We start from the raw sequence: 26,601 nt of genomic DNA on the forward strand, positions 1-26,601 counted from the left end.
CCTGGTGGCTGCTGGGACTAGATGGTTGTTTAGGTTCCCTTCCAACTCAAACCACCCTCTGACTCCAAGATTCTAGGAAAATACCTTAAAGATCATCAAATGCAACCATTTACAAAGTCCCTTGGCAAGGGGACTTTTTCCACTCCTGAACAGATCAAGCAGTTTCGGATTTTGTTTTGGTTTTTGTTGTGTTTTTTTCAGAATAAAAACCATCAGGTACGACTTAGGCAAAGGGAATGCATTTTTACTAAGAAAATAGAAGACTAGAACACACATTTCAACAGAGTTACAACGTTATAAAGTAGGAAGAAACCCCAACCAGTTCACATTTTACATACAGTTTTAGTTTCAGCTGAGCAATGACCCTCCCAGGCACGGCCAACCCCGCACAGATGAGGCTGGAACTGTTCTCACAAGCGCCCCAGCACAGGCTTACACTGATTTGCGTACAGGTAGATATGTTTAAGACAGAAATAAATGCAGATTACTTTGCTGCTTTGTTGACAAACCAGCCGTCTTTAGTCCTAAGAGTATTTTTATTCCCGTTAGGAAGGATCTAGCTGAAGAACAGACAAAGTCAGTGGTAGGTGGAGAGCCGAGTTCAGTCGAGCGCCAGCCTCACGTGCTGGGGGAAGGCGACCTCCCAGCGCAGCGCGAGCAGGACGCGGTGACAGATCCTCCTCCAGCAGCTGCAGCCCCGGCCCGTGGAGCCACCAGAGCCGTGGGTCAGCGCCGTGCCCACGGAGAGCTCCTGGAGCAGGAAGCGCAGGTTTGGAGCCGGGCTGGATCGTCCTCGGCGCTCACCCGGAGCCCACGGCAGGTCAGGGCGGGCCCACACAGAGTTAGGTGTGCCTTCAGCAGCAGCAGCGGCAGCCGAATGGCTTTGCTCAAATTCAGCTGCCAAGACAGTGCAGTCAGAGCTTTGCTCTGCGTTTCCTCCCTCCGTGTAACACCAGTCCCTGCCCGCCGCCCAGGGCGGTCACGGAATGGGGCAGCAGCACGGATCATCCCGGAGAGTCCAGAAATTGCAGCGGTTTCTCCAACGCAGGAAGCACCCGGAGTGAGCCAGCAGCCCAAACCGCTCCCGGGCTGATCTGGGAGTCGCGGGGCACCTCTGCGTGACTGGCAGAGGAGCTCAGCCCTGCACCTCTGCAGGGAGAAACAGCTGGGACTGCCCGAGGGCCATGGTCAGCTGAACTAAAACCGGGGTTGGAGCTGTACAATAGTGATCCCCACTCTCCCACAGGAACAGTCACCACGGAGGGCTGCTAACGAGAAGCTAAAAGGTGTAAAGTTCATCTTTGCAGGTACTACCAGAGGAGTGTGACAGAGTTAACTTTATCCCCGTAAAACAGCGTGCTGCAAACAACAGTACAAGAGGAAGACACGCACTGACCACAGGAAACCTGTTACACACCACTCTGCAGGTAAAGTGTCGCTTGGTTTGAAGCTTGGAAAAAGAACACAACGGACCAGGATGCATCACTGTCCACAAACGTAACCAAGAACTTGTGCCACGAGTCACACCGGGGGTTTAAAACGTATCAGACACAACGTTTTAATGTCTCCTTCTACACGTCATGTTGGCACCTGGGCGGAGGCTTCAGGAACACACAAACCTTTGCAACATCTTGAACAAAAACACGTGTATTTTATAAAGAAAGGCTGTGCTTCGTTAGATACCTTTACTCTCCCCGAAACACTTCCTACAGGTTCCTGCCAAGAGGCTCAGTCCTGCTCCTGCTGATTTTAAGGAAGCAAGGATTGGACAAATCCTGGAAAAGACTGACCTCAGTGAAGTTCCTGATCCTCTCAGATGGGTTCTGCGTACCCCAAAGAGACGTGGAAGACACTCTTTCGTATCGTCCTGTAAGTCACCAGGGCTGTGTGACAAGCTACAACAACTGGTGGTCCTTTAGGTGATGTGGTTTTTTTTTTAACTCGCACGATGTAACATGACAAAATGCATCCTGGTGACACCTGTTTCCCTTTGCACACTGTCTAAGAGAATTTTCTGTACAGATAAGGATCAGTAAATATTTTGAATAAGCCAGCAAAGAGACAAAATCATGTTAAGTAGAGTATGAAAAAGGAAACTGGTTCCTTACTAGCTAGCGAGATTAGCAGTTGTAATTAGTTCAAGGATTAATTGTACCTGAAGAAAAACTGAACAGGAATCCATGTGTCTTAAAACCCTCTATATTAAGGGGAAAAAAAAAAAAATCTGGAAAAGACGGAAGATGGAGTGAAATGGACTTAAAACTCTGTGGGTTGGCAGGTTGCCTGTTGCCAAGAGGAAACAATGGCTGCACATGGAAGGGAAAATCCCACCACGTCCACACTGCAAGCTACAGGGGATGCAGAGAGCCTGGCAGACAAAGCCCAGGAGGGTGTGCATGGCTCAGGTCTGACTGGCACCACCCAGCTGGGACAGGGGACAGGGGACAGAGCCAGCCAGACCTCCAGCACGCCCGCAGCCCCGGGCTGCTCCACGGGACTCCTAAGGACTGCGCTGCTCACAGGCAACACTGCTTTCCCAAGCTCCAGCTCTTCCTGAGTGCTACCAATGGCCGCTGGTTAGGGACAGCAGCTGCAGGCTGCGAAGATAAAATAATCAGACTGAAGGGGCGGGCACGGACCTTTATTTCCTGAGGCAGAGCTAGCTAGGGACTGATTCCCCCGCCTCTGCGATCACTCTGAGCTGGGACATGAGATCAGTGCGTTTTTGGGTGATTCTTGTTACTCATCTGTCTAATTGGACTGTTGGCAGAAGGGAGGAAGCGTGCGCTCCCAGTGCTCCGGCATCCAGTGATGCGCAGCTCCACTGGCACAACACAACAGGCTTCAGATAGAGCTGCATTTTCAGAAGGCAAAAATAACTCATACATTGAATAAATAACTTTTCTTTTTTTCTTTTTCAGTAAGATCACTAATTTAAATACGACAAAAACAAGGCATAGCAAAAATAGATGAAAAAAACCCACTCTTTGTAAAAGCATCCTATGCGTGTGTTGGTGTCTCTTGTACATTTACTTGCAAGTGCAAGCTCATGTCCACGTGCATCTCAGGACTCAGCAGTGAAGCACCTCGAGCCCCACCACACAGCATTTTACCACAGCTTGAATACCACAGTTTTTTTTCCCCACATCACTCTTTTCTGTGTTTATATAATCAGTCTTCTTTCCCCACTTAGGCAGCGCATTCCCACAGTTCACAGTTCTTGGTATGAACGTAATTTTAGAGCCAGAGATTAGGCTGAAGGTGCCCAAGGGGGTGCTGAGACCATTTTCCCTGCTCTGTTCTGGCCTGTTCTGTGGAGACTGCGTTTCCCCGTATAACTGAGGGCACGAGAGCAGTGCCTGCCATGGGTAAATCCTGAGCAAGCTTTACTTTTGTCCCTTTGGATGACGCTTTGCCAGTACAGCGCTGCCGGCACGTACATCTATTTATTTGCCCCTGTCCTTTTCCTGCCTTGCTGCAGCAAACCGTGGGACGGCACAGAATCTTTATTTCTGCTCCTGACACAGGGCTGAACACTGGGGGAAGTCACAGGCTGTGTCCATCACTGTGTCCAGGGCACTCCAGCCTCGCTCCCACGGGATCAGGGGGAGCGTACGCGGCGGTGTCTGCAGCAAACGTGCAGCGACGCCCCCAGCAAGGGAAAACTCTACTGGAAATTTCTGTTTTCACACAAGAGCTCTGACAAACTAGCCCTGTAAGCGGGGTAAGGTGGAGTGATGAGTGCACAGCTCGTAGGCACTGCCATCTTTGGAGTCCAGTGCTCACGCTGACCAGAATGTTGGGGACCAGGAGCACGGGGAACATTCGGTCAGACTCGTGTGAACAGCTGCCTGACAACACTTTCTGCTTCAGCTTCATCAGCTGCCTACGGGGTGCTGGCTCGAAGTGAGTCCACTTCGGAGCTTTTGAGTCAGCAATGTCGTAAAGCGTCACACGCGAGTCTTTTTCTGAGGACAAGGGGGTGCAAGGGAGAAAACAAACCTGGCTTAGATGAAACGGAATCTTGGAAAAATTAAAAAAAAATGAAATAAAAATCCTTTGGTACATCATCTTGCAGTCCGCTGCGTAAAATCTCCTTGTAAAATCTCTAAAAGATTTTCATAAATTACTTCAGGTCCTACCTCTACCCGCTAAAATTTACTCCGCAACAGCGCGGCTTTGTTTTTGAAAGCTATTAAGTGATTAATATTATTTTCAGGCTTTCCAAGGACAATTTGAACTAGCTCACATTTTTCCTGAGAACAGATTTCATGGAGTGATGAAAACAAGGCTGCAAACTGTGCTGCAGACTCCACACACGTACATCTCGCTGCTCCTCAAGGAAACAGCAGCCAATGCCACAAGGATGTCTGGACATGGGCGTCTTTAAACATTAAACAAAACACAAGGCCCATTAGACTCTTGGAGTTATCTTCAACTGCCCTTTTTTTTTTTTTTTTTAAATGACAAGTGGTGTCCCTTGATGTCACAGCTAGTGTGACAACACTAGGACAATTAGAAGACTGATTAATAAAGGCAGAAATAAATCACTCTGGAGATCAGCAGCGATGAGAGAGCTATAGTTCATCATCAAACACGTGTAGCTAAAACATCATTAATGGAATTCTTCAGTGTGGTGCTGGCTCTAAGCTAGCAGTGCAATGTCATCATTTAAATAAATTTTGGAGGGCTCTCTCATCCCTGTGGCAGACGCCATCATCCATACAGGTACTCGGGAGAAATCAGGTGAAAACCAAGGTACGAGGCGGGAAAAGAAAAACCAAAAAAAAACAAACAAACAAAAAAAGGCAACGAAACGAGCGCAAATAAATTAGAGGAGCCAAAGATCATGATTTACGTTGGTCTGAGAAAGGGATCCCTGCAGAGTAGGAGGCACTGCCTGAGGAGCGGGACGCGGCATCATTGCACCTTGGACTCGGGCCAGTCGTAGACGTCGGGCATGAAGGACTCGTACTCGTAGGTCCAGACCTTGGAGAGGATGTAGCTGCTCTTGTTGGCGGGCTCCGGGTAGTGGAAGGCCATGTTGTTGGCGTACAGGAACTCCATCACCTGGGGGTGACACCACCACGGCTCTGAGCCTGCTGCCGGCACGCACGGCTCGCACGCACGGCGCCGGCGACCCTGACTTTTCGGCCTTCTGATGGTTTTACATTTCCGTACTGGAGTTCTCGCGCTTGTAACGCAAAGACTGATGCTTTGTGAATAACACATCCCTTTCCGGGCGGGGGGGAAAACAAACTGATGGACTCCTGGTTTGACCAGTGATGTCAAAGAGGTGTTAAACCTCGTTCCCCCATCGCAAATCAAAGTCCAAACCCTATTTAAACCCTAAACCCCAATAAACTACCTTCTTCTTTCTCGTCTCACAACCTGAAGGGTGAGTGTAGTTTTTTTGGAGTCCCGTCTAGTAACACTCCAGCGCCTTCACAGTCCCCTAACATCTCAGCCAGCATCTCAAAATCTTAATTTCAGCATCCGGAGGGGCGTAATTTTGGCCCCTGGTCGCCGCCAAGCTGAAGCATCCGACGAAGGGAACGTTTTTATGGGCCTCTCTTATTGCAGGCACAAGGAACCGGGCGTTTTGTGCCCCGGCACCTCCTGCTCAAGGGTCACGCTGTGCAATTCAGCAGGTTAACGTACACATAAACCACTTCTGGTGCAGCGCAATTTTATGTTTCATACTCACCTTGACAGCAATATTAATGGAAACTTCCCTGATATTGGACAGTGGAGGATAAAGTCTGCCCTGTGCAAGCTCTTCATCTGTCAACTGCTCCGCCAGTGCCTGAGTCGGAGAAACAAACATTTTTTATTAACCGCACCCCAGATGCGACTAATAACATGCTAGAGCACCGGAGAGAATCAAGTTACAGTGCTCTGAGCACCAGAGTGCTCCCGAAGCACTGGAGTGAGGCAGACGGGATCTCAACATTTTCAGTTTGAGGAACTGAGAATCAGCACAGTGTGACCGTGAGCATTCGGCAAAACGAGCTCTGGTATTCCAGGGAATTAATTCCCCACAGAAACCCCTGCCCACAGTGCCAGCTGTAGAACCCAGGGCAGGGCAGGGCCCTGCTGCCGCAGTAATTTACACAGGGACACACTTCCTACTTCATTAAAACTGCAATTTAAATTCCTACCTGATTCTTGGCAGGATTTCGTTTGATCAAAACACCTTTTTTTTGTTTGTTTGTTTGTTTTTTTCCCCCACTCTGGAGGGATAAGCCAACAGAAACCAAACAGGAAACCACTGTGTTTCACCAGGATTTGAGAAAAGCGCCCGTCAAGTCACCCCTGGCGTGTCAGAAGCCACAGCCTGCTCTGCTCCCAGACTTACCTTGGCAGCCTCTAGGAAAACCTTATCGCTGATGTGCCGGACACTGCTGAGGATCACAGCCAGAGCCACCCCTGCAAGGAAATCATGGCCAGTCAGGGCCACATCACTTCAAAATGGGCAGCCTGCTGCCGAGAAGCTGCGAGCCATCTCCAGAGTTACCCGTGAAAATCCTCCTGGACCTCTCTGCACTCACTGACAGAGCCATAGCGTGGCTCAGGCTGGAGGAGACCTTAAAGATCACCTGGTTCCAACCTCTGCCGTGGGCAGGGACACCTTCCACACTCACAACAACACTGTTACCATGTGTGCAGCCACCGTGGGTGGCTTTCAGAAGGGGTTGGAGCTTTGCAGCTCAGGGAGGAAAGGGGAAGGAACAGAGACATCCCCGGTGCTAGTTTTCCACCCTCCCTGTGCAGATACAACTTTAAAAACTGCTAATTCTGAGAATTATTTACGCAACTCCAAGTGCACATTAGGATTTATTTTCCCCTTTCCTCCCCAAACAAGCAGCAGGACCCATAATGCAGCAGCCTCCAAAGCCTTCAACAACACCCTTCGGTTTTCTCAGCAATACCCAGCTGGGTTTGCTCACCGCGTCGCATGTGGAGCTGCATGTGCCCCGCATCCGGCCTGAGCCGATTGTCCTTCAGCCGCTCACTTTTCCAGGCTCTCACACGCTGGCAACACCTCTGCGCGCTGCTAATTGTGCCCCGTGCAGCAAGGGAACCCAAAAAAAAAAGGTGCGGGCAGCCCGGCCTTAGAGATTAAGGGACGACAGTTTCCTGCGTTACCTGGGAAGATGTAAGCGTTGTTCCCTTGGCCTGGCTTGAAGGTTCTGCCGTCCTTCAGGGTGACCAGATCGAAGGGGCTGCCGCTGGCAAACAGGCACCGGCCCTGGGGACAGGGAGGAGCGGTCAGCAGGGCCAGGAGCCCCGGAGCCGGGGACAGGCACCCGGGAGAGGAGACCTGCTTGTTTAACCACTCGGCGGCTTGGAGGAACCCACACACGGAATGAGCCGCGTTCACCCCGACCTGCGCCAGTCACAGGGACCCTGCGGACTGGTGGATGATGGCCCCTGCCCAAGGAGGCTGCGACGGGAGCGTAAATCCAAGACAAATAAATCAAGCGTGGCTTTCTTGCTGCGGGGTGGGAGGGCAGAGGGAGGAACCGCTGTGTCAGGATTCTGCCGCCAACAGCAGTCAGAGGGGTGAATAATGTGGTTTGCTTATCCGTCCTTTGGAAACGATTTCAATGGGCACAAAATACCAAAACACGTCTGAGCGCGGACCACACCCTCTAGACAAATGACCGCCTTCCCAAGGAGTAAAGCCACCGAAAGCAAAAAAAAAATCTTTAGTTTCTTTTGAGTAACAGGTTTAGGAACATCAGTTTAAAACCTTTAAGGCTCCCCAGGACTACTGTGCTCGAAAACAAACGACGAAAGAAGCTGAAGGCTCTGGAAATGTGTCTGAACGTCAGGGCACACCCAAGACGAGCGCCTTTTTGTGGCGGGAGCAATGCAGGAGAGGACAGGACCATAAGACAAAGCAAATTAAAAGGCAGCAGAGGCACACGGAACACACAGGGGCTTCCACAGGCTTATTACAGGTGCCATCTAGTGGGAAAAAAAATGAGGAAGGAAAGGTTAGCGATGGCGTCTTTGTTTCTCTGTTGCCTCTAGCTTAGCCGGAGATGCCACCCCCGCCGGGACCAGGCTGTCCCCGAGGCCTGGGGACACAGGGGGCGACGGCTCCGATCCCTGCCGGCCTGACAAACTGCATTAGCTACACGACAAAGGAAGTGGTGCCAGAGATTTTCAGAGAACCACACAATAGTCAGGGCTCCGGAGTCCATTTCCTGGGTAATTACTGCATCTTGAAGGGAAAATTTATTTTGAAGGGCAAGCTATGGGTGCAACGGAGGACATGTCAGAGAACCAAAGAGCACGGTGAAAACAAACAGCTGAACTGCAGGGAAGTTTAAAGGGACAGAAAGATTAAAGAATTTATGACTAAGGACTGGAATAAAACCACACCCGTTCATTTACTGACCAGCAGCGCTCAATTGTCCAAATAACCCATGTGCAAAAACAACCGGAAATACGGAAAATCATTAATAAAATACGGATCTAATACAGGAAAAAAAAAAACCCCAAAGATCTTCTCTCCATGGGGCTCAAACTTCCCTGTAAACACCACCGTGCTCTTGCAGCTCCTGCAGGGAGGATGCTGACCCCAGGGAGCAGTGTCTTGCCTCTGCTCCTGACAGTGACAGCCACGCTGAGGTCCAGCCCCTTGGGGCTCAGCACTCAGCCATGGCCAGCCAGCCTCTTGCCCTAAAATATCTGCTCGTCTGCTGATATTCTGTAAGAAGTGCAAGCAAAAATTAGGCTGGTTCCCCCTCTAATTGGGCTCCTCCAGCCAGAGACGGCAGCAGTTTTTACATTTATTTATTTATTTAGGCCAGCTGAAGCCTTGGTTGCACAGCTAACTCCTGTTTACCTTCTATCCAAGATACTGGAATTTATATACACTGAGAAACGCTGCCCAGCGCACTGTTCTGGTTAATGCAAGAGATCTGAGCGATATTAAACCACCTTAATTTAAACGTTTGTCCAGGGAAGGGAGCTGGGGAAGGGGCTGGAGCCCCAGGAGAGGCTGAGGGAGCCGGGAAAGGGGCTGAGCCTGGAGAAAAGGAGGCTCAGGGGGGACCTGGTGGCTCTGCACAGCTCCCTGACAGGAGGGGACAGCCGGGGGGGTCGGGCTGTGCTCCCAGGGAACAGGGACAGGAGGAGAGGGAACGGCCTCAGGCTGGGCCAGGGGAGGGGCAGGGTGGATATTAGGGAAAATTTCTTTACCTAAAGGTCTGTCAATCCCTGGCACAGCTGCCCAGGGCAGTGGTGAGTCCCCATCCCTGGGGGGATTTAAAAGCCATGTGGATGTGGCACTTGGGGACATGGGTCAGCGGTGACCTGGGAGGAGCTGGGAATGGTTGGACTCGACGGTGTGAGGGCTTTTCCAAACCCAGATGATTCTACTGTTAAAAGATATGATCCAGACTTTGTCCAGAGGCTGCTACTCTGGGCTGCAGATCTCTGCAGCAGGATTCCCTGAGCTGACAGCCCCAGGAGCGTGGGAGAGAATCCGGGTGTCAGATGGGGACAGCGGAGTGCCACCCTCACTGCCGGGGCTGTGACTCCGGCAGCTGAGCCCCCAGGGACAGCGCAAGGGAGGAGCTCACAGCCCGCAGCAAGGGACACGGAGAGGTCTCCACCCGCCCATTTCCACACACGAGTCACCTGATTTGGGACTGCGTTAGAAAAACAGAAACAGGAGCAGAAAGAAGTCCTTTCAGAAGCCGCAGGCAGGCGCTGGGGCCAGCACAGAGACCTCCGCAGGTGCAGAGGGAAGGAGAGGCACCAGCAGCCGGCTCAGAGCCCCACAGCCCGCTGTGCCGGCACGGTGTCCCCACCTCCCTCCCCTCGGGCTCCCTGCAGAGGCCACCAGCTGCCACAGAAACCTCTGCACAGCCACCAAAGACTGCCTTCATTAAAGGCAAAGCCAAAGTCCGGACGGGACTTTAAGGTAATGGTAGGGCTATTAAGAAAAAAAAACAAACGAAACAGCCCCAAACCCCAACTGCGGAGCCCCGAAGGGTGTGCTGGCCCCGATGGGAGGGCGCAGAACGGGGCGTGTTTGTTCCGGGATGAGTCGCTCTCTGCGGGGCCAGGGTGCGGTGGCTGGGGACAGAGGCCAGCCCTGCCCAGAGACACGAGGGGACAGAGGCCAGCCCTGCCCGGGGAGCACAGGGCTGCTCGGGGGACCGCTGATGGCACCTGCAGGACTGAGCGCAAGCACAGCTCCTGCGCTGCAGGATTTGGAACAGTCACCTGCTCCAAAGACTCCACTCAGCCTTCACACTGCAAAGCTTGCTCTTAGTCTCTGCTGCGGGGCCCACACGCTTCATTAAAAGACAAAGTAATTAAGAAGGGCGGTGAGAAACAAGAGTGAATTGATCAAAGCCGCGTAACAGTGCGGCTGGTCATTCTCTTAAAGAAGTGGTAACAACGTTCAGGCTATTTTAAGCTTTGCAAAACGTTGTCAGCTAAAAATCAAGAGCTCTTTTCAGATCACCCCCATTCCCTTTTGCCAGAAGGCCAGAGAGAACTGTGCTCTTCCATCACCAAGTCCAAGCAATACGAGAACGAGAACAAGAGCGTGAGCTCTGGTGCTCAGGCCCCCACAGACAGCCCCAGCACCCAGCAGCTCTGGGTGACACACCTCCGTCACCGTGTAAGCCTCCTCTGCTGTGCACTCAGCCTTCACCGTGGGGTTGCTCAGCGCAAATATGATGGGTCGCTCGTTGATGGCAGCCATGGCTTTGAGCACACCCTCGGAGAAGAGACGTCCCGCTCCAGCAACGCCTGCAGGAGATGGAAACACAGAGACAGAATCAACCTCGGCTGCCCGCGGGCAGGGGACAGCCTCCCCACACTCAGCCCTCAACTCTCCCACCCCAGAGCAAGGCTGCTCTGGCAGCTGGGGACGGAAAACAGGCACTGCTCCTGGCTGGCTGACGTCCACGGTTTTCACAGCAACACCTACTGAGCGTGTTCCAGAAGCCTCCTACACATCACTTTTTGGGGTGGATGTGCACAAAGAGCTGGATAAGCAAGTGGGAATTCCAGGTGCTTTGCGGATGATTCATCCCGGCTGGGTGTTAGCTGTGCAGCGCACACCTGACAAGGGTGACCACACCCAGCTCAGAGGTACAAACACACAGCTACGGCGGCGTTTGTACCGTGGCTACAAGCTTCAGGGTGCTCAGCCGAAAAAGCCCTCTCCTTTTCCAAATAAATCACGTGCGAAGGAAATTGCAGCCACACCGGGAAACACCTGTAATCCTATCTGCTCTCTGCAGGGAGACAGTTGTAAATAAACACCTACAGGTGTCAGTGACCTAACAGGTGACCTGCAGCATGGAACTGCTCCTTCCAGGTGTTCTGCTGGCAGGGTCTGACCAGGGCAGGTGACTGGGGGACAGAAGGTCAGGAAACACCCACACAACTGCAGTCAGGGATCTCCTCTAGAAAACACCATGGTTGTGGCCGCTGCCTGTCACTAAGGACACAAGGTTCAAGAAGGAGCACCACAGCTCAGGACGTATTTTCGAGCAGAAAACTGACCTCACATCTCCATCTTATTTACACCAGCAGAAATGCAGCAGGCTGTCACTGAGCTCCCGTTAGCAAATTAAAGGCAGCCAAAACCCGAACTGCAGAAAAATGACCTCCCTCACCAATGATGGCTGAAGGCCGCAGTACATTCACTGCCTCCTCAAATGTCTTTGGCAGGTGCTCCGGAGCCGGATGTGTGAAGGGCTCCTGGTTGGAATCCACCTTTTGTTCCCGGCCCTGCAGACAGAACATCGTTTCCTCCCGTGAGGGGACAGGGAAGGCAGCGCTCACCTGTGCTGTGGGGTCCCCAGGCGTGGTGCACCCCTACCTGAACCAGCAGGCCGAACTTGTCGAACATCCATATTCTCTTGTAGGCCTCCTCCGAGGAAACGCCACTTTCCATCATGGCCATGACAATGAGGTTTGCAATCCCCAGGGCGGCCTGGCCGAGGAAAGGACTTGGGTTTGTCACAGCTCACAGCACAGCTCTGCCCTCACCACCCCTCCCTGCCCACAAAAACCCCTCTGAGACACGGGCAGTGTGTTCCCTGGGTGGGGAAGGCTCCTGGGGAAGCAGCCACAGGTCTGCAGGCAGGAGAGGAGGGACAGCTCTCCCAGGGGCTGGGGGCTGTGCAGGGCAGCCCAGCCCAGCAGGGACAGCTGTGTGCCCCCAGCCTGGCCCTCCTGCCCCAGGTGAGGGGCAGAGGGCAGCAGGAGGGTGTGGCTGCCCCCCTGTGCCTCCCCCGGCAGGAGAAATGAGGCAGAGACAGATACAGAGCAGGGCTCAGCGCAGCACCGGCCAATTACTGCCATCAGGGCTTTTCCCCAGATGGAGGACTTCTCAGATAATTAAGTTATTTTGTCAGCACCACAGGAGCAATTGTGCTGATGTACCAAGAAGCTGCTCCTGGCACTGCAGCACCAGTAACTGGTGCCTGCTGCAGACCGAATCACCTTGCTGAGAAAAACTCCCTGTGCTTCCCTCCGGTGCTACAAAAATTAACAGGACGGTCTCGCTACATCGTAATTTTATGGTGAGTTTCCCTTCAAACACACGCAAGTCCATGATGCCTTTTTCAAGGCCATGCAGGAAAACGGAGGACCCGAGTCCCTGCAAATGTTAAACACCTTTCTTTCACACAGCCCTGTTTAAGCAGAGTCCTTTCTGCTGATTTCAGCTGGCCTTATATGAAAAGTTGTGCTATGGAATTCAGAGAAAACCTCCACGATGAGAAAATACACATTTCAAACGTCCCTTGCTGCTCTCGGGCCCTTAGGAGGGCTCACCTCTCCCGCTCCAAGGAACAGCACTTTCTGGTCTGTGAGTGGTTTCCCAGTGGCTTTCTGTGCTGCCAGCAGTCCTGCCAAGGCCACCGAGGCTGTCCCTGTGAGAGCAGAGCAAATCTGAGGGCAGCTGAACACGTCTGCAGGGCAGGCTGTGGCTTCGGGAAAAGTTTCTGCAGGGGTGTCAAGGAACATAAACAACGGCAATACCTTGAATATCGTCATTGAAGGTACAGTACTTCTCTCTGTATTTCCTCAGGAACCGGAAAGCATTGTGGTTTCCAAAGTCCTCAAACTGGATGAGCGTGTTCTGGCCGTACCTACAGAACAGGGCAAACATCCCCATCACCAGAGAGAGACAGCGACAAGCCCTGCGCATCATCAGTTATCTCTGGGAGCAGGCTGTCCTGCCAGCAGCCCTGTCTCCGTTCTGTGCCTATTTACAGATAACGACAAGCAGCATGTTCTAGGTCACTGAGGATGTCACTCCAGGGACAGAGACACACGCCTGCCTCAGCTTCTGGCGCTTTCCTTGCTCCCTCAGGTGGCTGCTTCGAGGACAGTGTGTTAGGGCTGCCCCGTGGCAGCAGCTGGGTGCAGAGCACCGGTGTCATACCTGTCCGTGATGGCTTCCATAAATTCATCTATCAGGTCGTCGTAGACCTGCGAGCGATCCCTCTTCTGGTACAGCCCCATGTAAAACGGGTCTTTTAGGAGCGTCTGAGAGGGAACAAACCAGAGGGAACAAACCGTGAATCACTTCCCCACGCCCGGCAGGGCTCACGGGAGCACACTTCACGCATTTCGCACGGCCCCCAGCCTGTGTCAATGTTCTCTGACTTCAGCTGGCACTTGGGGCTGCTGGTGGCCGCTTCCGAAACGGAACAAATCAATACTGTGAACAGTAAATTGCTTTAATGAATCTAATTCCCATTTCCAGCTTCTGAGAAGTCAGGGCAAAACTGACTGCCTGTTTTCACAGTGTTCCCGCATTCCAGTTACTTCCAGATGCACCCTTTCGTGGACAAATTAACGGGCACTTTCAAATCTGCGTGTAGTGAATTCCAAACCATTTACCCTTGGCATGAAATACTCGGAAAAGATACACTGCTGTAATATGGAATATTGTTTTAAAAACCCCCGTTTTTACAGGGGTAACTCACTGTGTTATCAGTCCCGACGTCGATGCACACGGGCAGGCATTTATCTGGGTGTATCCCTGCACAGGCTGTGTACAAACACAGCTTTCCCACTGGAATTCCCATCCCGTACACCCCCAGGTCTCCAAGACCCAGTATTCTTTCTCCATCAGTGACGACAACAGCCTGATGGGGAAAAAAAAAAAAAAAAAGAAAAGAAAAAGGAAAAAAAAAAAAGAAGGCAGGTCAAATCATACATGATCACTGAAATTTATAAAGATCAGATCAACTGCAGTTGTGGTTTTTTTTTCCCCAGGCACAAACTGAGGTATGTTTGCACAGTCAAATGAAGAACAGATGAGGAGCATCTTCCTCAACCCGTAAACCTCATATTTAGGATAAAACACTCATCTTTAAGACATGCATTACCTTAATTAGCTGCATTCTGCCATCATCGCCGAAGAGCCAAGAATGCATTACTTATAAATATTTATGTTCCCATCGAATATTACTGAATCTTAAAATACTCAGCTGAGATGGAGTAACAACTAGAAACTAAATCACACAGTGACAGTACCTTAACGTCGTTCTCTGGCCAGTTGCTCACAATTGATCTTATGTGGCCTCTGTCTGAGATAGAGATAAATAATCCTCTGAAAGAAAAAGAAAAAAACCCCAAACCCCACAAATCAGAAATATTTTGTGGGTGACAATAAGAATTTTCACCTTGCTTTGGTAAAACTGAGTGTCAATCGGGGCGATTTAAAATTCAAAGTTTTACAGCCACTGACACAAATCACTCAAAGAACAGTTTCTGTTCCTGCCTGGGGCATGACCTGAGGAACCCACCTGGAACCACCCCTCTTCAGCAGGGAGTGAGGGTGATGTCCAGAAATTCCTTTCAATCTACACCCCCTTGCAGATTCCCTGACACAGATGCTCAGACCCACAGAAGGGGCTCTGATAGTTGGGGGAAATCCCCCCTGGAATTACAGAGCTGTATGGCATCTAGGAAGAGCTGGAAATGGGGCTGAAGCCCTGCACTTGGGGTATTTATTTACGTGACCCACCTCCACGTCTGCTTTCAAATGTTCTGTTTCTCGGTTTAAACCGCGTCCTGAGATGCGTTTTAACAAACTTACTGCCCCGACCTGGCACGAGCCAGGCTGAACCCAAACGAAAACGAAACAATTTCCAAACCCCAGGCCAGACTGCAGAGAAAACGCCAATAAAAGCGGCAGCGGCAGAGCGTGTTTGCTGTCCTTACTTTGGTCTCCTGAAGATGTGTCCGTACTGGGAGCAGGCCAGGCCCACGGTTGGGGTGTACACAATGGGCATCAGCTGCTCGATGTCGTCCTGCAGCACCCTGTAGAACAGCTTCTCGTTCCTCTCCTGGATCCCCATTATGTAGATGTACCTGTAATTAACCAGCACAAGGGAAAACACCACTCCCTGTCTCCCGTTCCTGCTTATTTCCTCATGGAAGTCCCGCTCACCCCACAAGTCAGGCTTCCAGCACTAAAGGGGAGTTGGAAAAGAGGGAGCAGCAGCACTGAAGAGGTGAAATAGAAAATACTGGCTGGGACACACCACGTGTGCTGGCAAGGTAAAGCACACAGTTTAAAGTGATCAAAGACAGCCCACGGATTCACTGCAGGATGCAGCAGGGAGGCTCGTTAGTGTTACAAACAAAACTACAGCAGAGCGATTTTTCACCCCAAAAACGTTAAGCGGTTTGTGAATCCCAACATCCACACACACACACACACACGTAAAGCAAGCTGAGCCCTCCCAGGAAGCTCATTCTGAAGGACTTAACGTGGGCGTGTAAATGAAACCTGAATTTCTGCGAATTTACCCACCAATCCACTGTGTATCAACCCGTACTCAGTCCTGCTGACCCAGCGACATCGAGATAATGAATTAGCAATTTGCCTGAGGCTACAGCAGCTGGGCACTCAGCCAGTACAGATGACACGACTGTTCTGGACCAGCAAGTGACATGATGTGGATTTAAGAGCCACCCTTCAGTTCTGATGAGAACAAAAGAGCTTTGATGTGGTCCAGTGAGCCTCAAACCATCCCAGCTCTCCTCCTGCCTGCAGGAGACTGCGTATTTTTGCAGGCAGAGATGCATAAAGACTATGTGAAAACAGTAACGGGATGCCAAAAGCACAGCACTCTAAAAATAAAACACGGCAAGATGCTTTGCAGTTCACCAAACCAGTGGGCTAAGTAATAAAAGATATTAAAAGAAAATACACATTATGAAACTTAAAATTCTACTCTCGTAGCTCTTTTTCAGCAGTAACTACCGTATATGTTAAGCACTGGTTTTGGTACTTCGAACGCTCAATTTACCCTCGTTATCACACATTTTTATAGAACGGGCTGGGTGCCACCTCCTGTGCCCTAACAACCTGCCACTCCATCTCACGTATCACAGAAATACATATTACAGGTTACAGGCAGGTTTGCAGCTTTGTTACTCGTTTTCACACATTCTCCTCTGCTGTGTTACGGCCACGGAATATTGGGGGGGGGGAATAAAAAAAAAAAGAAAAGCTTCCCAACCTCATCTAACCACAGGATGAAAGCAGTTTTCTGTGCCAAAGCGAAAACAACACCCAAGAACTGGAAAACCCAGCGGAGGCACTAGAAACTTTGGTTATCCCAGCACAGCGTTTTCACATTTCCATTTCGTGCCCAGCCCCAACATTCCCGCTCACTGGCGCGACAGGACGAGGCCGGAGCAGCACTTACTTTTCCAAGGGGTCGGTCATTTTTGCCAAATTCTTGTGGAAGCGTAAGGCCTGGATGTCTTGCGTCTCTATTTTGGGAGGTAGGAGCCCCTGCAGCCCAAGCATCTGCCGCTCGTGCAAGGTGAAGGCCATGCCCTGAAAACGAGAGGCGAGCAACAGCCATCAATCCTTGCCCCAGGAACTTCCATTTTCCTTGGAACTGCTCCCACTGTTAAACCCAAACACTAAATTTTCACTTGGGGACAGATCTAATCTATTTGTCTACTACCAAAACCCCTCACTCGTCCCAAATTAGAAGAGTTCAACTGCAAAAACTTCCCATTCTTCTCCATTTGGGGGACCCAGAGTGGACGGAGGATGGACGGAATTTAAATTTATTGTTATTTAAATACTAACTTGAACCGTTTTTCAACTTTCAGATTATAACTGCCAAGTTAAAAAAAGAAAAATGAATTAAAAAAGCTGTCCAAGGTTTGTTTTATGCCTTGTAATTACACTCCAAATTCCTCCTGCCATCGGAAAGGTCAGAGAATCAGAATATCCTGACCTGGAAGGGATCCACAAGGATCATCCAGGTTCAACTCCTCAACTGACAAGAAAGAAAAATCAGTACTTTTCCACCAGACAATAAAGGCATCAATTCAGACTAGAATATAAATATTTTTACCTCCGCTTATCTGAGAACAGACTCTTCACAAGTATTTGTAGAAAGCACACCCATTCAATAATTTCTAAAAAGAGTTGTAGTGTAATTCATCACGCCTCTATGGTTTCTAAACAATGCTCCTTAGAGAAAAGAACCCCATCATTAAAATAATTACTCTTTTTACACGATTTTTCCCTCTCTATTTAGGCAATATTTAACATCAGCTTGTGGGAAACACAAAAAGCAGAAAACTCCGACAGCAGTGCAGACGTAGGCCCGGAGTTAAAAAGATACAAGACATGGAACAGCAAGACTGTGCTTTTGTGCTGTGCACAGTTAGGCCTTAGCAAGGAGAAAAATACGTTAAGCAAGACAACAGGAAAGTTTAATAATGAGGCTCTGTGCTTTGTGTGCAGGAGAGTATAAAAAGTCCCTGAGTAGCAAGAAATATGGAACAAGCAGCTGTTGTTAGATACGAGGTACACGTGTAGTGTTGGCGATTGGTTTATGCAGATGCCTGAGAGCTCTTAACAATTTGCTGTTGGTTAGAAAACTCCTCAAAGGCCTTGAAACAGAGAGAATTCCGGCTGCTGTTGGCAGGGCGTGAGCTGTTGCCATCTTACAATGGTCTCAGCCTGTGGTGGGGCTGATGCTGCAATAAAGCTCCAGGAACGTCTCCCGGCAGGCCCCTCCCGTTATTTGGGAATCAGATCCACCAGAATTGGTGCCCCACCTTCGTTTTAAGAAGGGATAGCTGCCTATCTGCCAAACTGTGGGAAGACCCAGAGAGGATTATTACAAAGATCCCTCGCAAGAAGAAGATAACACTTGCCCTTGCAAGGAAAAAGCAAATCCCGGCCTCGGCTGGAGGGGAGCCCCAGGGAGAGAGAGGTGAGCGGTAAGAGCGAGGGGTGAGAGCCGGGTAGGAGAGGTGAGCGAGGTGAGGGAGGAGGGGAAGGTAAGAGCGGGGTGCGCAAGAGAGAAGGATAAGGGGGAAAAGCAAAAGGGAGAGGACCCCGTTACAATTATATCTCCTTTTGTGCTGAATATTCTACTTTACAGAGACCAACCGGCGCGAGATACAAAACCCACAAACCCTGCACGCAGCCTATGAGAACTGCTGTATCACCATATCACCCTGTACTCTAAAGACTGCTTTTCTTATCTGCCTTTTCCCTGACACCTCGGGGGGCCGCTCCCCAGAGCCCCTTTGTTTGCTGTCACCCAACCCATCACCAGCTAATCGCTGTCTTCCTGCCTGCCCTGCCCACATCCCAAAGCTGGGTTTCACTTCTTTTTCACTCACAGGTTTTATATTTTTAGCATCTCTCGCCAGGCAATCGTATTTGCAGGCTTTTCCTGTCTCACCTTTCCCGACAATTCCCTTTATCCCCGGCCGGCCTTTTGCCGTTGTCCCGGCCCCGGGAGGGCACGAACGCTCCCTGCTGCACCTCAGAGAGAGGGAGAAGGGTTTGTCAGCATCCCAAGAGCTGCACAGGGAAGACTGGCAGCTTTGTCACACAGCCGAGACAAGACAACCTTGCTTTTCCTTCCTTACGGTAACGGGAGGAAAAGGAGCAGCCTGCATCCACAGCCCAAATCACAGGAACTGTTCCCAGCTCAAACGAAGCGGGGAAACTGCCTCCATTCACTACGCAAATGCCAGATAGGAAATCTAGCTCAGGTGATGATTCTGCCTCGACTAAATTTGGCCCCGTAAACACAAAACGAGACCCCGATTTATTTCTGTCTAACCCAAAGGATCCCTCGTGGGTTTTTTTTGCAAAAACCGGGGCCCCTCCAGCAATCATTTCGGAAAGTAATTCACTACGTTTGCCTAACTGGTCTGAGATCAGCCGAAATCTCAGGCAGGACAGGGATGTTGATTAATTAAATGGACAACTCCTAGCAGCGTCTGTGGGATGCTGTAGAAATGATCATAACACCCAGTATGAATCTCTATCACATCACGAAATCAAAGAACTCAGACAAGCAATAAAAGACAGTGGGCTGGCCTCTCCCTATTTTACTAATGTGGCGAAAAGCGTTTTTAATTCTTACGCTCTCACTCCCGCAGACCGCCGCGCCGTGGCCTCCACGATTTTAACCAATCCACAGTACATCTTACGGGACTTCGAGTGGAGGAAGCTTCTGAACAGGTTAATAGACAATTGTGTTGGTAGTCCCTGTGCTCAGTTTACCATTGCTCAGTTAGCGGGGGATGCCCCAAATGACAAGGCACAAGATCGGGCGGCTATCCTGCCCGGGGTTGTGCTCAGAGATTTGAAAAGTGCAGCGAGGAAAGCCTTGGGGAGCGTGGAGCCAGCAGGGAGCCCTGGAAATGCTTACTCCAGCATCCTGCAAGGCCAGACCCAGGCCTGTGGCTCCTTCTCGAGCTACTGAAAGGCAGCGCTCAGATAAGCAAGCTCATCCCAATCTTATTAAAAGCCCGGCTTTCTCTGATGCAAACGAGGAGGGCAAACGAGTTATCTCAGCTTTGCCTAACCAGCCACTTACAGCTCCTCAAATGCTTTCAGCCTGCTGCAAACTTATCTTAAGTTACTAGCTAATACCTTGGGGGAGCAGCTCGCAAAATCTCTATATTCCCTGGGAGAAAAACTCATAAAAACCCTCGAGACACGAACGAAAACCCTTGAAAAAACCCTTGCAGCTCTCCAGTTCGATGGTGCCAAGGGGCTTTGTTTTAACTGTGGGAAGCCTGGCCACCTTAGAAAGGACTGCTCTGAGCTGACAAGAAAAGGTAAACCACCTGGTGTTTGCCCTCGGTGCAGAAAAGGAAAACATTCTGCAAATCAGCGTCATTCTTGGTTTGATTTCGAGGGCAGACCTCTGTTGTTAAAGTTAAAAAAGAGCATGCCACAGCGCTACTGCATGGTGGAACAAACAGTGGCATCTCAACTTCCAGAAAATGCAAACACCTCGATATTTTCCGGAAGAAACCTGAATCAAATATAATTTGTGCCCTCGCCAGCTACCCCTCAAGCAACTTTATCTTACTACCCCCAGGGGCATGGTGTGAGCTGGCAACTTCCAAATTAATATACCTTTTAAAGGATGTTTGTCATGAATGCATACCTACAGGAGTTATGCTATCTCACCACACAGACAAGACTTTCTAATTTCAGGCAAGGACAGCAACAGAATTCCTGGGCTTTCAGTCCTTCCAGCTGTTTTCTCAGCAGACTGCAATGAAGAGCTAATAATTTCAGCTCTCGCATTCGGTATTCCTATTTCAGTATTCCTATTCCACTCGGTGTCTGCAGAGTGGATCCACGATTACCAGGACGGGTGCTGAAGGGTGGACAGCTTCATCCCTTTGTTGCGCAGAAACCCATCACAGTGTGGGGGAGACACGTACCGTCCCACGGGGAGCAAAACTACAAGTGGGTCTTCGATGGGGACCTCGTTGTCACCCACCCCTCTGAAACTGTCATGGAAAACTGACAACCCCGGCCTTTATCAGAGAAAAGAAAACCTAAGTGTCCTTAAAATATTGGTGCAGGAGCAATTGCAGAAAGACCACATCGCACCCACAAAGAGTCCCACTGGGAATTCACCGACGGCTGCCACCCACAGGAAAACCTCTGACTCCTGGAGGCAGCTTCATGACCTGAGAAGATCAAAAACGAGGGGCCCTGCACCCTGGACTCCCCTTCCCGTCAGTGATTCCAGGGGACTGGCCTCCTGCCATCATCCATTTAAAGGACTGTTTTTCCAACATTCCCCTTGGTCCAGGGGGTGCCCCGAGATTTGTCTTTTGGGTTCCAGCTATCCATAGAGGAGAAGCATTGCCAAGATACCCCTGGAAATCTCTGCCCCCAGGGACGGAGGACTCGCCCACAGTTTGGCAACGTTTTGTTGCACAGGCTCTGTCTCCAGCTCCACAGGAGCATCCATGATCCATGGACAGACAGAGATGGAACAAACTCGTGACAGCGTCACTGCCGAAGTCCAAAACGCTGGGCTGGGAATCTCTGCGTGGAAAACACAAGAAATCCCACCCCGGGAATACCTAGGATGGAGGATGACCGAACAAACAATTAAGCCACAGAAAATACAACTCCGGACCAGCGTCAACACCGTGCAAGATTTACAACAGCTTTTGGGAGAAATTAATTGGGTCAGGCCTGTCTTGGGAATTACCAATGTTGAACTTGCCCCGCTCTTTTATTGAGAGGAGACTGTGACATCAAATCTCCTACAATTTTAACGCCTGAAGTGCAGAGAGCCCTTGAAGAAGTCACAGAAGCTCTCCGAAAGAGACAAGCACACAGTTGTGCTCCGGAAAAGCCCTTCTTTATTGCAGTTTCAGGAGAAAGAAATGCAGCTCTATGGCCTCATCTTACAATGGGATTCTTCTGAAAGAGATCCTTTGTTAATAATGGAGCGGGTTTTTCTTCCTTATAGGTCCCTAAAGACAATTTTTACAACTATGATAGCACAGACCGTAATCAGAGCCAGAAGAAGATTATTAACCTCAGCAGGTCAAGATTTTGCAATTATCTACCTACCCTTGAAAAAAGATTACCTTGATTGGGCATTGCAAAATTCAGATGACTTACTAAATGCAATGGTGATTTTTTCTGGTGTTTGCTCTGTTCATTACCCAGGCCACAAATTACTGCAAGCAAAATTAAATTTTAAGGAAAAACCCATGCTCAGTGAAGAGCCTTTGAGTGGTATAACTGTCTTCACTGCTGGATTGGGGAAAACACACAAGTCAGTAACAATATGCTCAAATCAAACAAGTAAAACTTGGGAATCAGATGCTCACACGGTACAGGGATCCCTGATTGTCAGCTTGTGCAACCCCCTGTCTCTACAGGAGCTGTGAAACCCACGGGGTTTGCAGAGTTTACCATTATGGCAAACAGACATCACTGAGTACCCCTCCTTCGGGAAATTTTAAAATATCCATGCGTCAGTGGACACGTTCTCAGGTGCAGTTTTTGCCTCTGTCCACACAGGAGAAACACCCAGTGCCTGTCAACATTTTTTACAAGCATTTGCTTCGCTAGGAGTGCCCCAGGAAGTAAAAGCAGACAATGGCCCTGCACATACAACCCAAAAATTGGCCACATTTTTGATGGGCTGGGGTGTTCCAACACCTCACTTTTGGTATTCCCTACTCCCCCCACCAGTCAAGAAATTATTGAAAGGACACATCACACCCTGAAACGCATGCCAGACCAACAGAAGGGGAGTAGAGGCCACACCACAGGTGAGGTTGAGCAAAGCTTTATATGTTCTTAATTCTTCCAACAGCTCCTTCTCAGAACCCGACCCACCAATTTTCAGGCATTTTTCAAACGGCACGCGGGCGAAACTGAAAGAAAACCCCAGTGCTTTAATTAGGAACCCTGAGGCAGGACAAATTGAAGGTCCTTTTTGAGTAATAACTTAGGGAAAGGGTATGTGTGTGTCTCCACGTGGGTTCCAGTGAAGGATGCACAAGAACGCGCTGACAATTCCAAGGGCAGACCAACAGACGTGCAGATGTGAGCCGAGCAGAGAGACCACGGGTCACACCTGACCTCCCCTGCTCACCTGTGGAACCTGCCAACCTTCATTTCTGTGTCACTGTGGAAAGTGTGTAAGTTGCTGGTCCCGCAGAGCTCTTTGGGCAAAAGCGTGGTAACCCTCGTGTTACACTGTAGAGTCAGGAAAGGTGTATCCCCCTACTGAATCTGCAAAGGTGAAATTGCCCTTCCTTGCTGCAGCTGGCTAGTCCCCAAACAAATTTGGGAAAGTACAGAAGCAGAATTTGGGAACTGAGATGCGTGGAAAAGTCTTTTGCCAATAAATAGCTCAAAAAAGGTATGGAGCTGAACCGAGCGCCACGCAGGTGGCTTGCTAGCCTTGCTTGCCTCATGAGGTGCAGATTTGGCTGTGGAACAACCAAAACCAATCGTCTGGGCTGGCTTAGCCAAGGCTGCAGGCTCAGACACCACTTGCCTGTCCAGTTCAAACCCAGAAAAGCCTTTTCCAACCTGTCTATAGTCGGTGGGCCAATACCTGTGTATGATGATCCGTCCACCAAAAAGCAACTTTAATATTAAGCCAGGTGAGGCTGCTAACGGGAGCAATCCCGTGAGTGACTGGGACAGCTGGACCAAAGAGCTTCCCAAAGCAATATCCCAGCCCCAAGAACTGGAAATCCTTGGTTCTCTAACGATGGATTTCTGCCTTGTGTTTTCAGCTAGCGGTTGGCGCGAAAGCAGTTCCTCACAGCACAGTGTTGCTCCCCGCTACTTTGCATACAGAAACTCAATTTTCTGGTGTAACCACTCAGACTGCTGGGGCTTACCAATACCCACAGCAATTACCCAAAGGACACTGGTTAATATGCGGAGACAGGGCTTGGCAGGGCATTCCACCACGCCTGGAAGGTGTCCCGTGCAGCACTGGAGAGCTCACTGCGACAGCACCTGCTGCTGAAGCAGTCATTAAGAGCACAGAGGGAAAAGATTTGCTTGTCGACACGAAGAAAAATCGTAAGAACGATTTTATGCCCTGGAAAGCTGCAAGGAGAGTTTCAGCGGGTTCGTTTCCAGCCCAACATGCTTCAGCCATGGCGTTGAAACAGTTAGATGGGGTCGGGTGTTGGCTGAGTAAACGAACCGATGCCACATCCACTGCAGTCAGTGACACGCTGACAGATGTCAGCAGGGTTACAAAAACAGAGCGGCAATTTATTTCATTTTACTGGCACATGGACGTGGTTGTGAGGCATTTGAAGGCCCTACGAACCCGCCTGACCATTCCCAACCCATCCACAAAAGCATTCAAAAGCTGAAAAGACTTAACAGCTCGAATCAGAGGAGACAAAGGAGACAGTGGGTCGTGGTTAGATGATCTGCTCGAAGGATGGACCTTTGCACCTTGGTTAAGGGAACTTTGCACAGTAGGTTTACACGTGTTGGTTATTTTAGTGGTGGCATAAGACCTTGGAGGAGAGGGGACTTATCAAAGCAAGAAACAGCAATTACTACTGGATTTGATTACTACTTGTGTCCTTGGAACAGATCGTATCTTTTGCAGCATTAGAATCGCTGCGGTCCAAAGTTAAAGCACTTACAGCAAGCAAAGGGTGCCTCAGATAAGAAGAAAGAAACACACTAAAAAAGGATGCACTGCAGCAGAGCTCTGCAGTGCAGGATGGTTAAGAACTGACAAAGCTCTTAGGAGGGTTTCTTTGTGTTTGTACCTAGAGGGGCAACTGTGGGAAGCAGAAGAGGCAGAAAACTCCGACAGCAGTGCAGACGTAGGCCCGGAGTTAAAAAGATACAAGACATGGAACAGCAAGACTGTGCTTTTGTGCTGTGCACAGTTAGGCCTTAGCAAGGAGAAAAATACGTTAAGCAAGACAACAGGAAAGTTTAATAATGAGGCTCTGTGCTTTGTGTGCAGGAGAGTATAAAAAGTCCCTGAGTAGCAAGAAATATGGAACAAGCAGCTGTTGTTAGATACGAGGTACACGTGTAGTGTTGGCGATTGGTTTATGCAGATGCCTGAGAGCTCTTAACAATTTGCTGTTGGTTAGAAAACTCCTCAAAGGCCTTGAAACAGAGAGAATTCCCGTTATTTGGGAATTAGACCCAACATCACTTGTTCTGACTGCATTGACTAAAGCGCTCCACCCGCTTTCCTGCACTGATTCTGCACGATGCTCCGTGGTAATAAAATACCTGAAGAGTTAGAAAGCGAGGAAAAAAAACCCCAACCCAAGAAACTTCAGTGTTTTGCCTTCTTGCAGAAAACTCCAAGTATTCAACTCTAAAAAAATTTGTCTTTCTCCATATTTATTTCTGTGTCTGCCAACCTTTAATGTAATGCATTTGACACTAAATACTGATTTCAATTTAACCTTTTACTATTAGGACAGTAGAGTTTTTCTACAAGTAGTCAGGAGTCATCTGCAAACCACTGTTTTCTTTCCCAATCTAATTGTTTTCCTACAGTATTCTTCCAGTACTAAATACAAATAAATTTCAGGTGACAGTGCATTCTTCAAGTTTTTAACCTTGCCACTGGTTTTTTTGGGGGGGGTTGATTTTTAATTTTTTCTTTTCTTTTCTTTTCTTTTTTTTTGTGGGGTGTAACAGTCACTTTAGCCATATAAGCGGCTTTTTTTTTTTTCAAGGAACTGATCTGAACAATCCACATTTCCACACAACCATGTAAACAGCACTGACACTGGAGAAAAACCCAGGGAAACACTCTCTGGGTGCCGCAGAGGTTTTTTTTTTTTTGGTAGGTTGCAAAGGACTGGTTCCACTTCTGCATACCTCACAAGAAATATCCATTCTCTTTGGGCAGAAATGCATGCTCCACACAAAAACCTCTCAGCTATCTTCCCTTTTCCTCAACAACCCCCCAGAGCCTGCTGCCATCAGCAGTTTAATGCCTTTTAAAAGCTGCCCTTCCCCTACACAAACTGTGCCTGCAGTGGAAGTGATTTAGGCCACAAGGCCGAGCACAGCTGGTAAACATTTATAGTATGCTGGCTGTTACTTTAGACACCACAGAAACAAAAACGATGCCAAAATATTTACAGTGTTTAGAGGAGGAGGAAGGACAAAGGAGTTCACTTTCTTTCCTGTCTGCAGGCAACCTGGGTGTTCAGCGTCCCTGGAGTTACAGTAACATCGGACAGGGTGACTTTTTAAGTGACACAAAGTACTTTCAGCTGTTGATTTACATGACAATTGCACCTCACCTATTCAAAGACGCTTTAATTTCTGCCTAGGCCTAAATCAGGAATCAGGATGACATCAGCCTGCACACAGAAATTCAGTCCTTGTTCCAACTGGAACAGGACAAGTTTAGTCCAGAGGCGCGAGATAAAAACCCCCGAGTCCTTCTAACACTTGCTGTATCTTTGTCCATGACCGTGAGCTTGCTCTGGATAGGGATTCAGATCTGGATTTGGGATTGCCCATGCAGTATCTCCCAGGATCACACACTCAGCGCCCTCCCAGCCCTGCTGTGACCCCAGCAGGGCTGGGCAGGATGGAGCCAGCCCCAGGATATCAGCCCCCGCAGCCTGCTGTCCTCAGAGGCACTGAAGAGCCAGCACTTAAGCGCCAAACTCCCTCTAGTTTTCCCTGGGATTAAGTGCTTAAAGAACTCCTGCAGCCTGGGCTTAAGCAGCAGGGATCCCATTTTGCAGGCCGGGTGTCCTTTACCCAAGTGCTGACTTTCACTCCATTAG

The 26,601-nt window shown here is 49.6% G+C and overlaps 1 protein-coding gene across 1 annotated transcript in view; it reads right to left on the reverse strand.

Annotated features, from left to right (window-relative positions):
* Positions 1-227: 227 nt before the first annotated feature.
* ME2 (malic enzyme 2) overlaps positions 228-26,601 on the reverse strand; it is a 38,516-nt gene continuing 12,142 nt past the window's right edge. The window contains exons 3-16 of the mRNA XM_066180681.1: positions 16,722-16,855; positions 15,226-15,375; positions 14,536-14,611; positions 13,983-14,144; positions 13,436-13,539; positions 13,030-13,139; positions 12,823-12,920; positions 11,864-11,977; positions 11,658-11,772; positions 10,640-10,782; positions 7,150-7,252; positions 6,359-6,429; positions 5,708-5,806; positions 228-5,070 (exon numbers count right to left, since the gene is read on the reverse strand). Of these exons, the coding sequence (XP_066036778.1) occupies positions 4,921-5,070; positions 5,708-5,806; positions 6,359-6,429; positions 7,150-7,252; positions 10,640-10,782; positions 11,658-11,772; positions 11,864-11,977; positions 12,823-12,920; positions 13,030-13,139; positions 13,436-13,539; positions 13,983-14,144; positions 14,536-14,611; positions 15,226-15,375; positions 16,722-16,855 (1,629 nt within the window). The 3' untranslated portion in view covers positions 228-4,920. The remainder of the gene's footprint in view (positions 5,071-5,707; positions 5,807-6,358; positions 6,430-7,149; positions 7,253-10,639; positions 10,783-11,657; positions 11,773-11,863; positions 11,978-12,822; positions 12,921-13,029; positions 13,140-13,435; positions 13,540-13,982; positions 14,145-14,535; positions 14,612-15,225; positions 15,376-16,721; positions 16,856-26,601) is intronic.

Source organism: Chamaea fasciata, unplaced genomic scaffold (assembly GCF_029207755.1).
Source record: "Chamaea fasciata isolate MVZ Bird 193981 ecotype frontalis unplaced genomic scaffold, bChaFas1.0.hap1 SCAF_4, whole genome shotgun sequence".
Classification (NCBI taxonomy): Eukaryota; Metazoa; Chordata; class Aves; order Passeriformes; family Sylviidae; genus Chamaea; species Chamaea fasciata.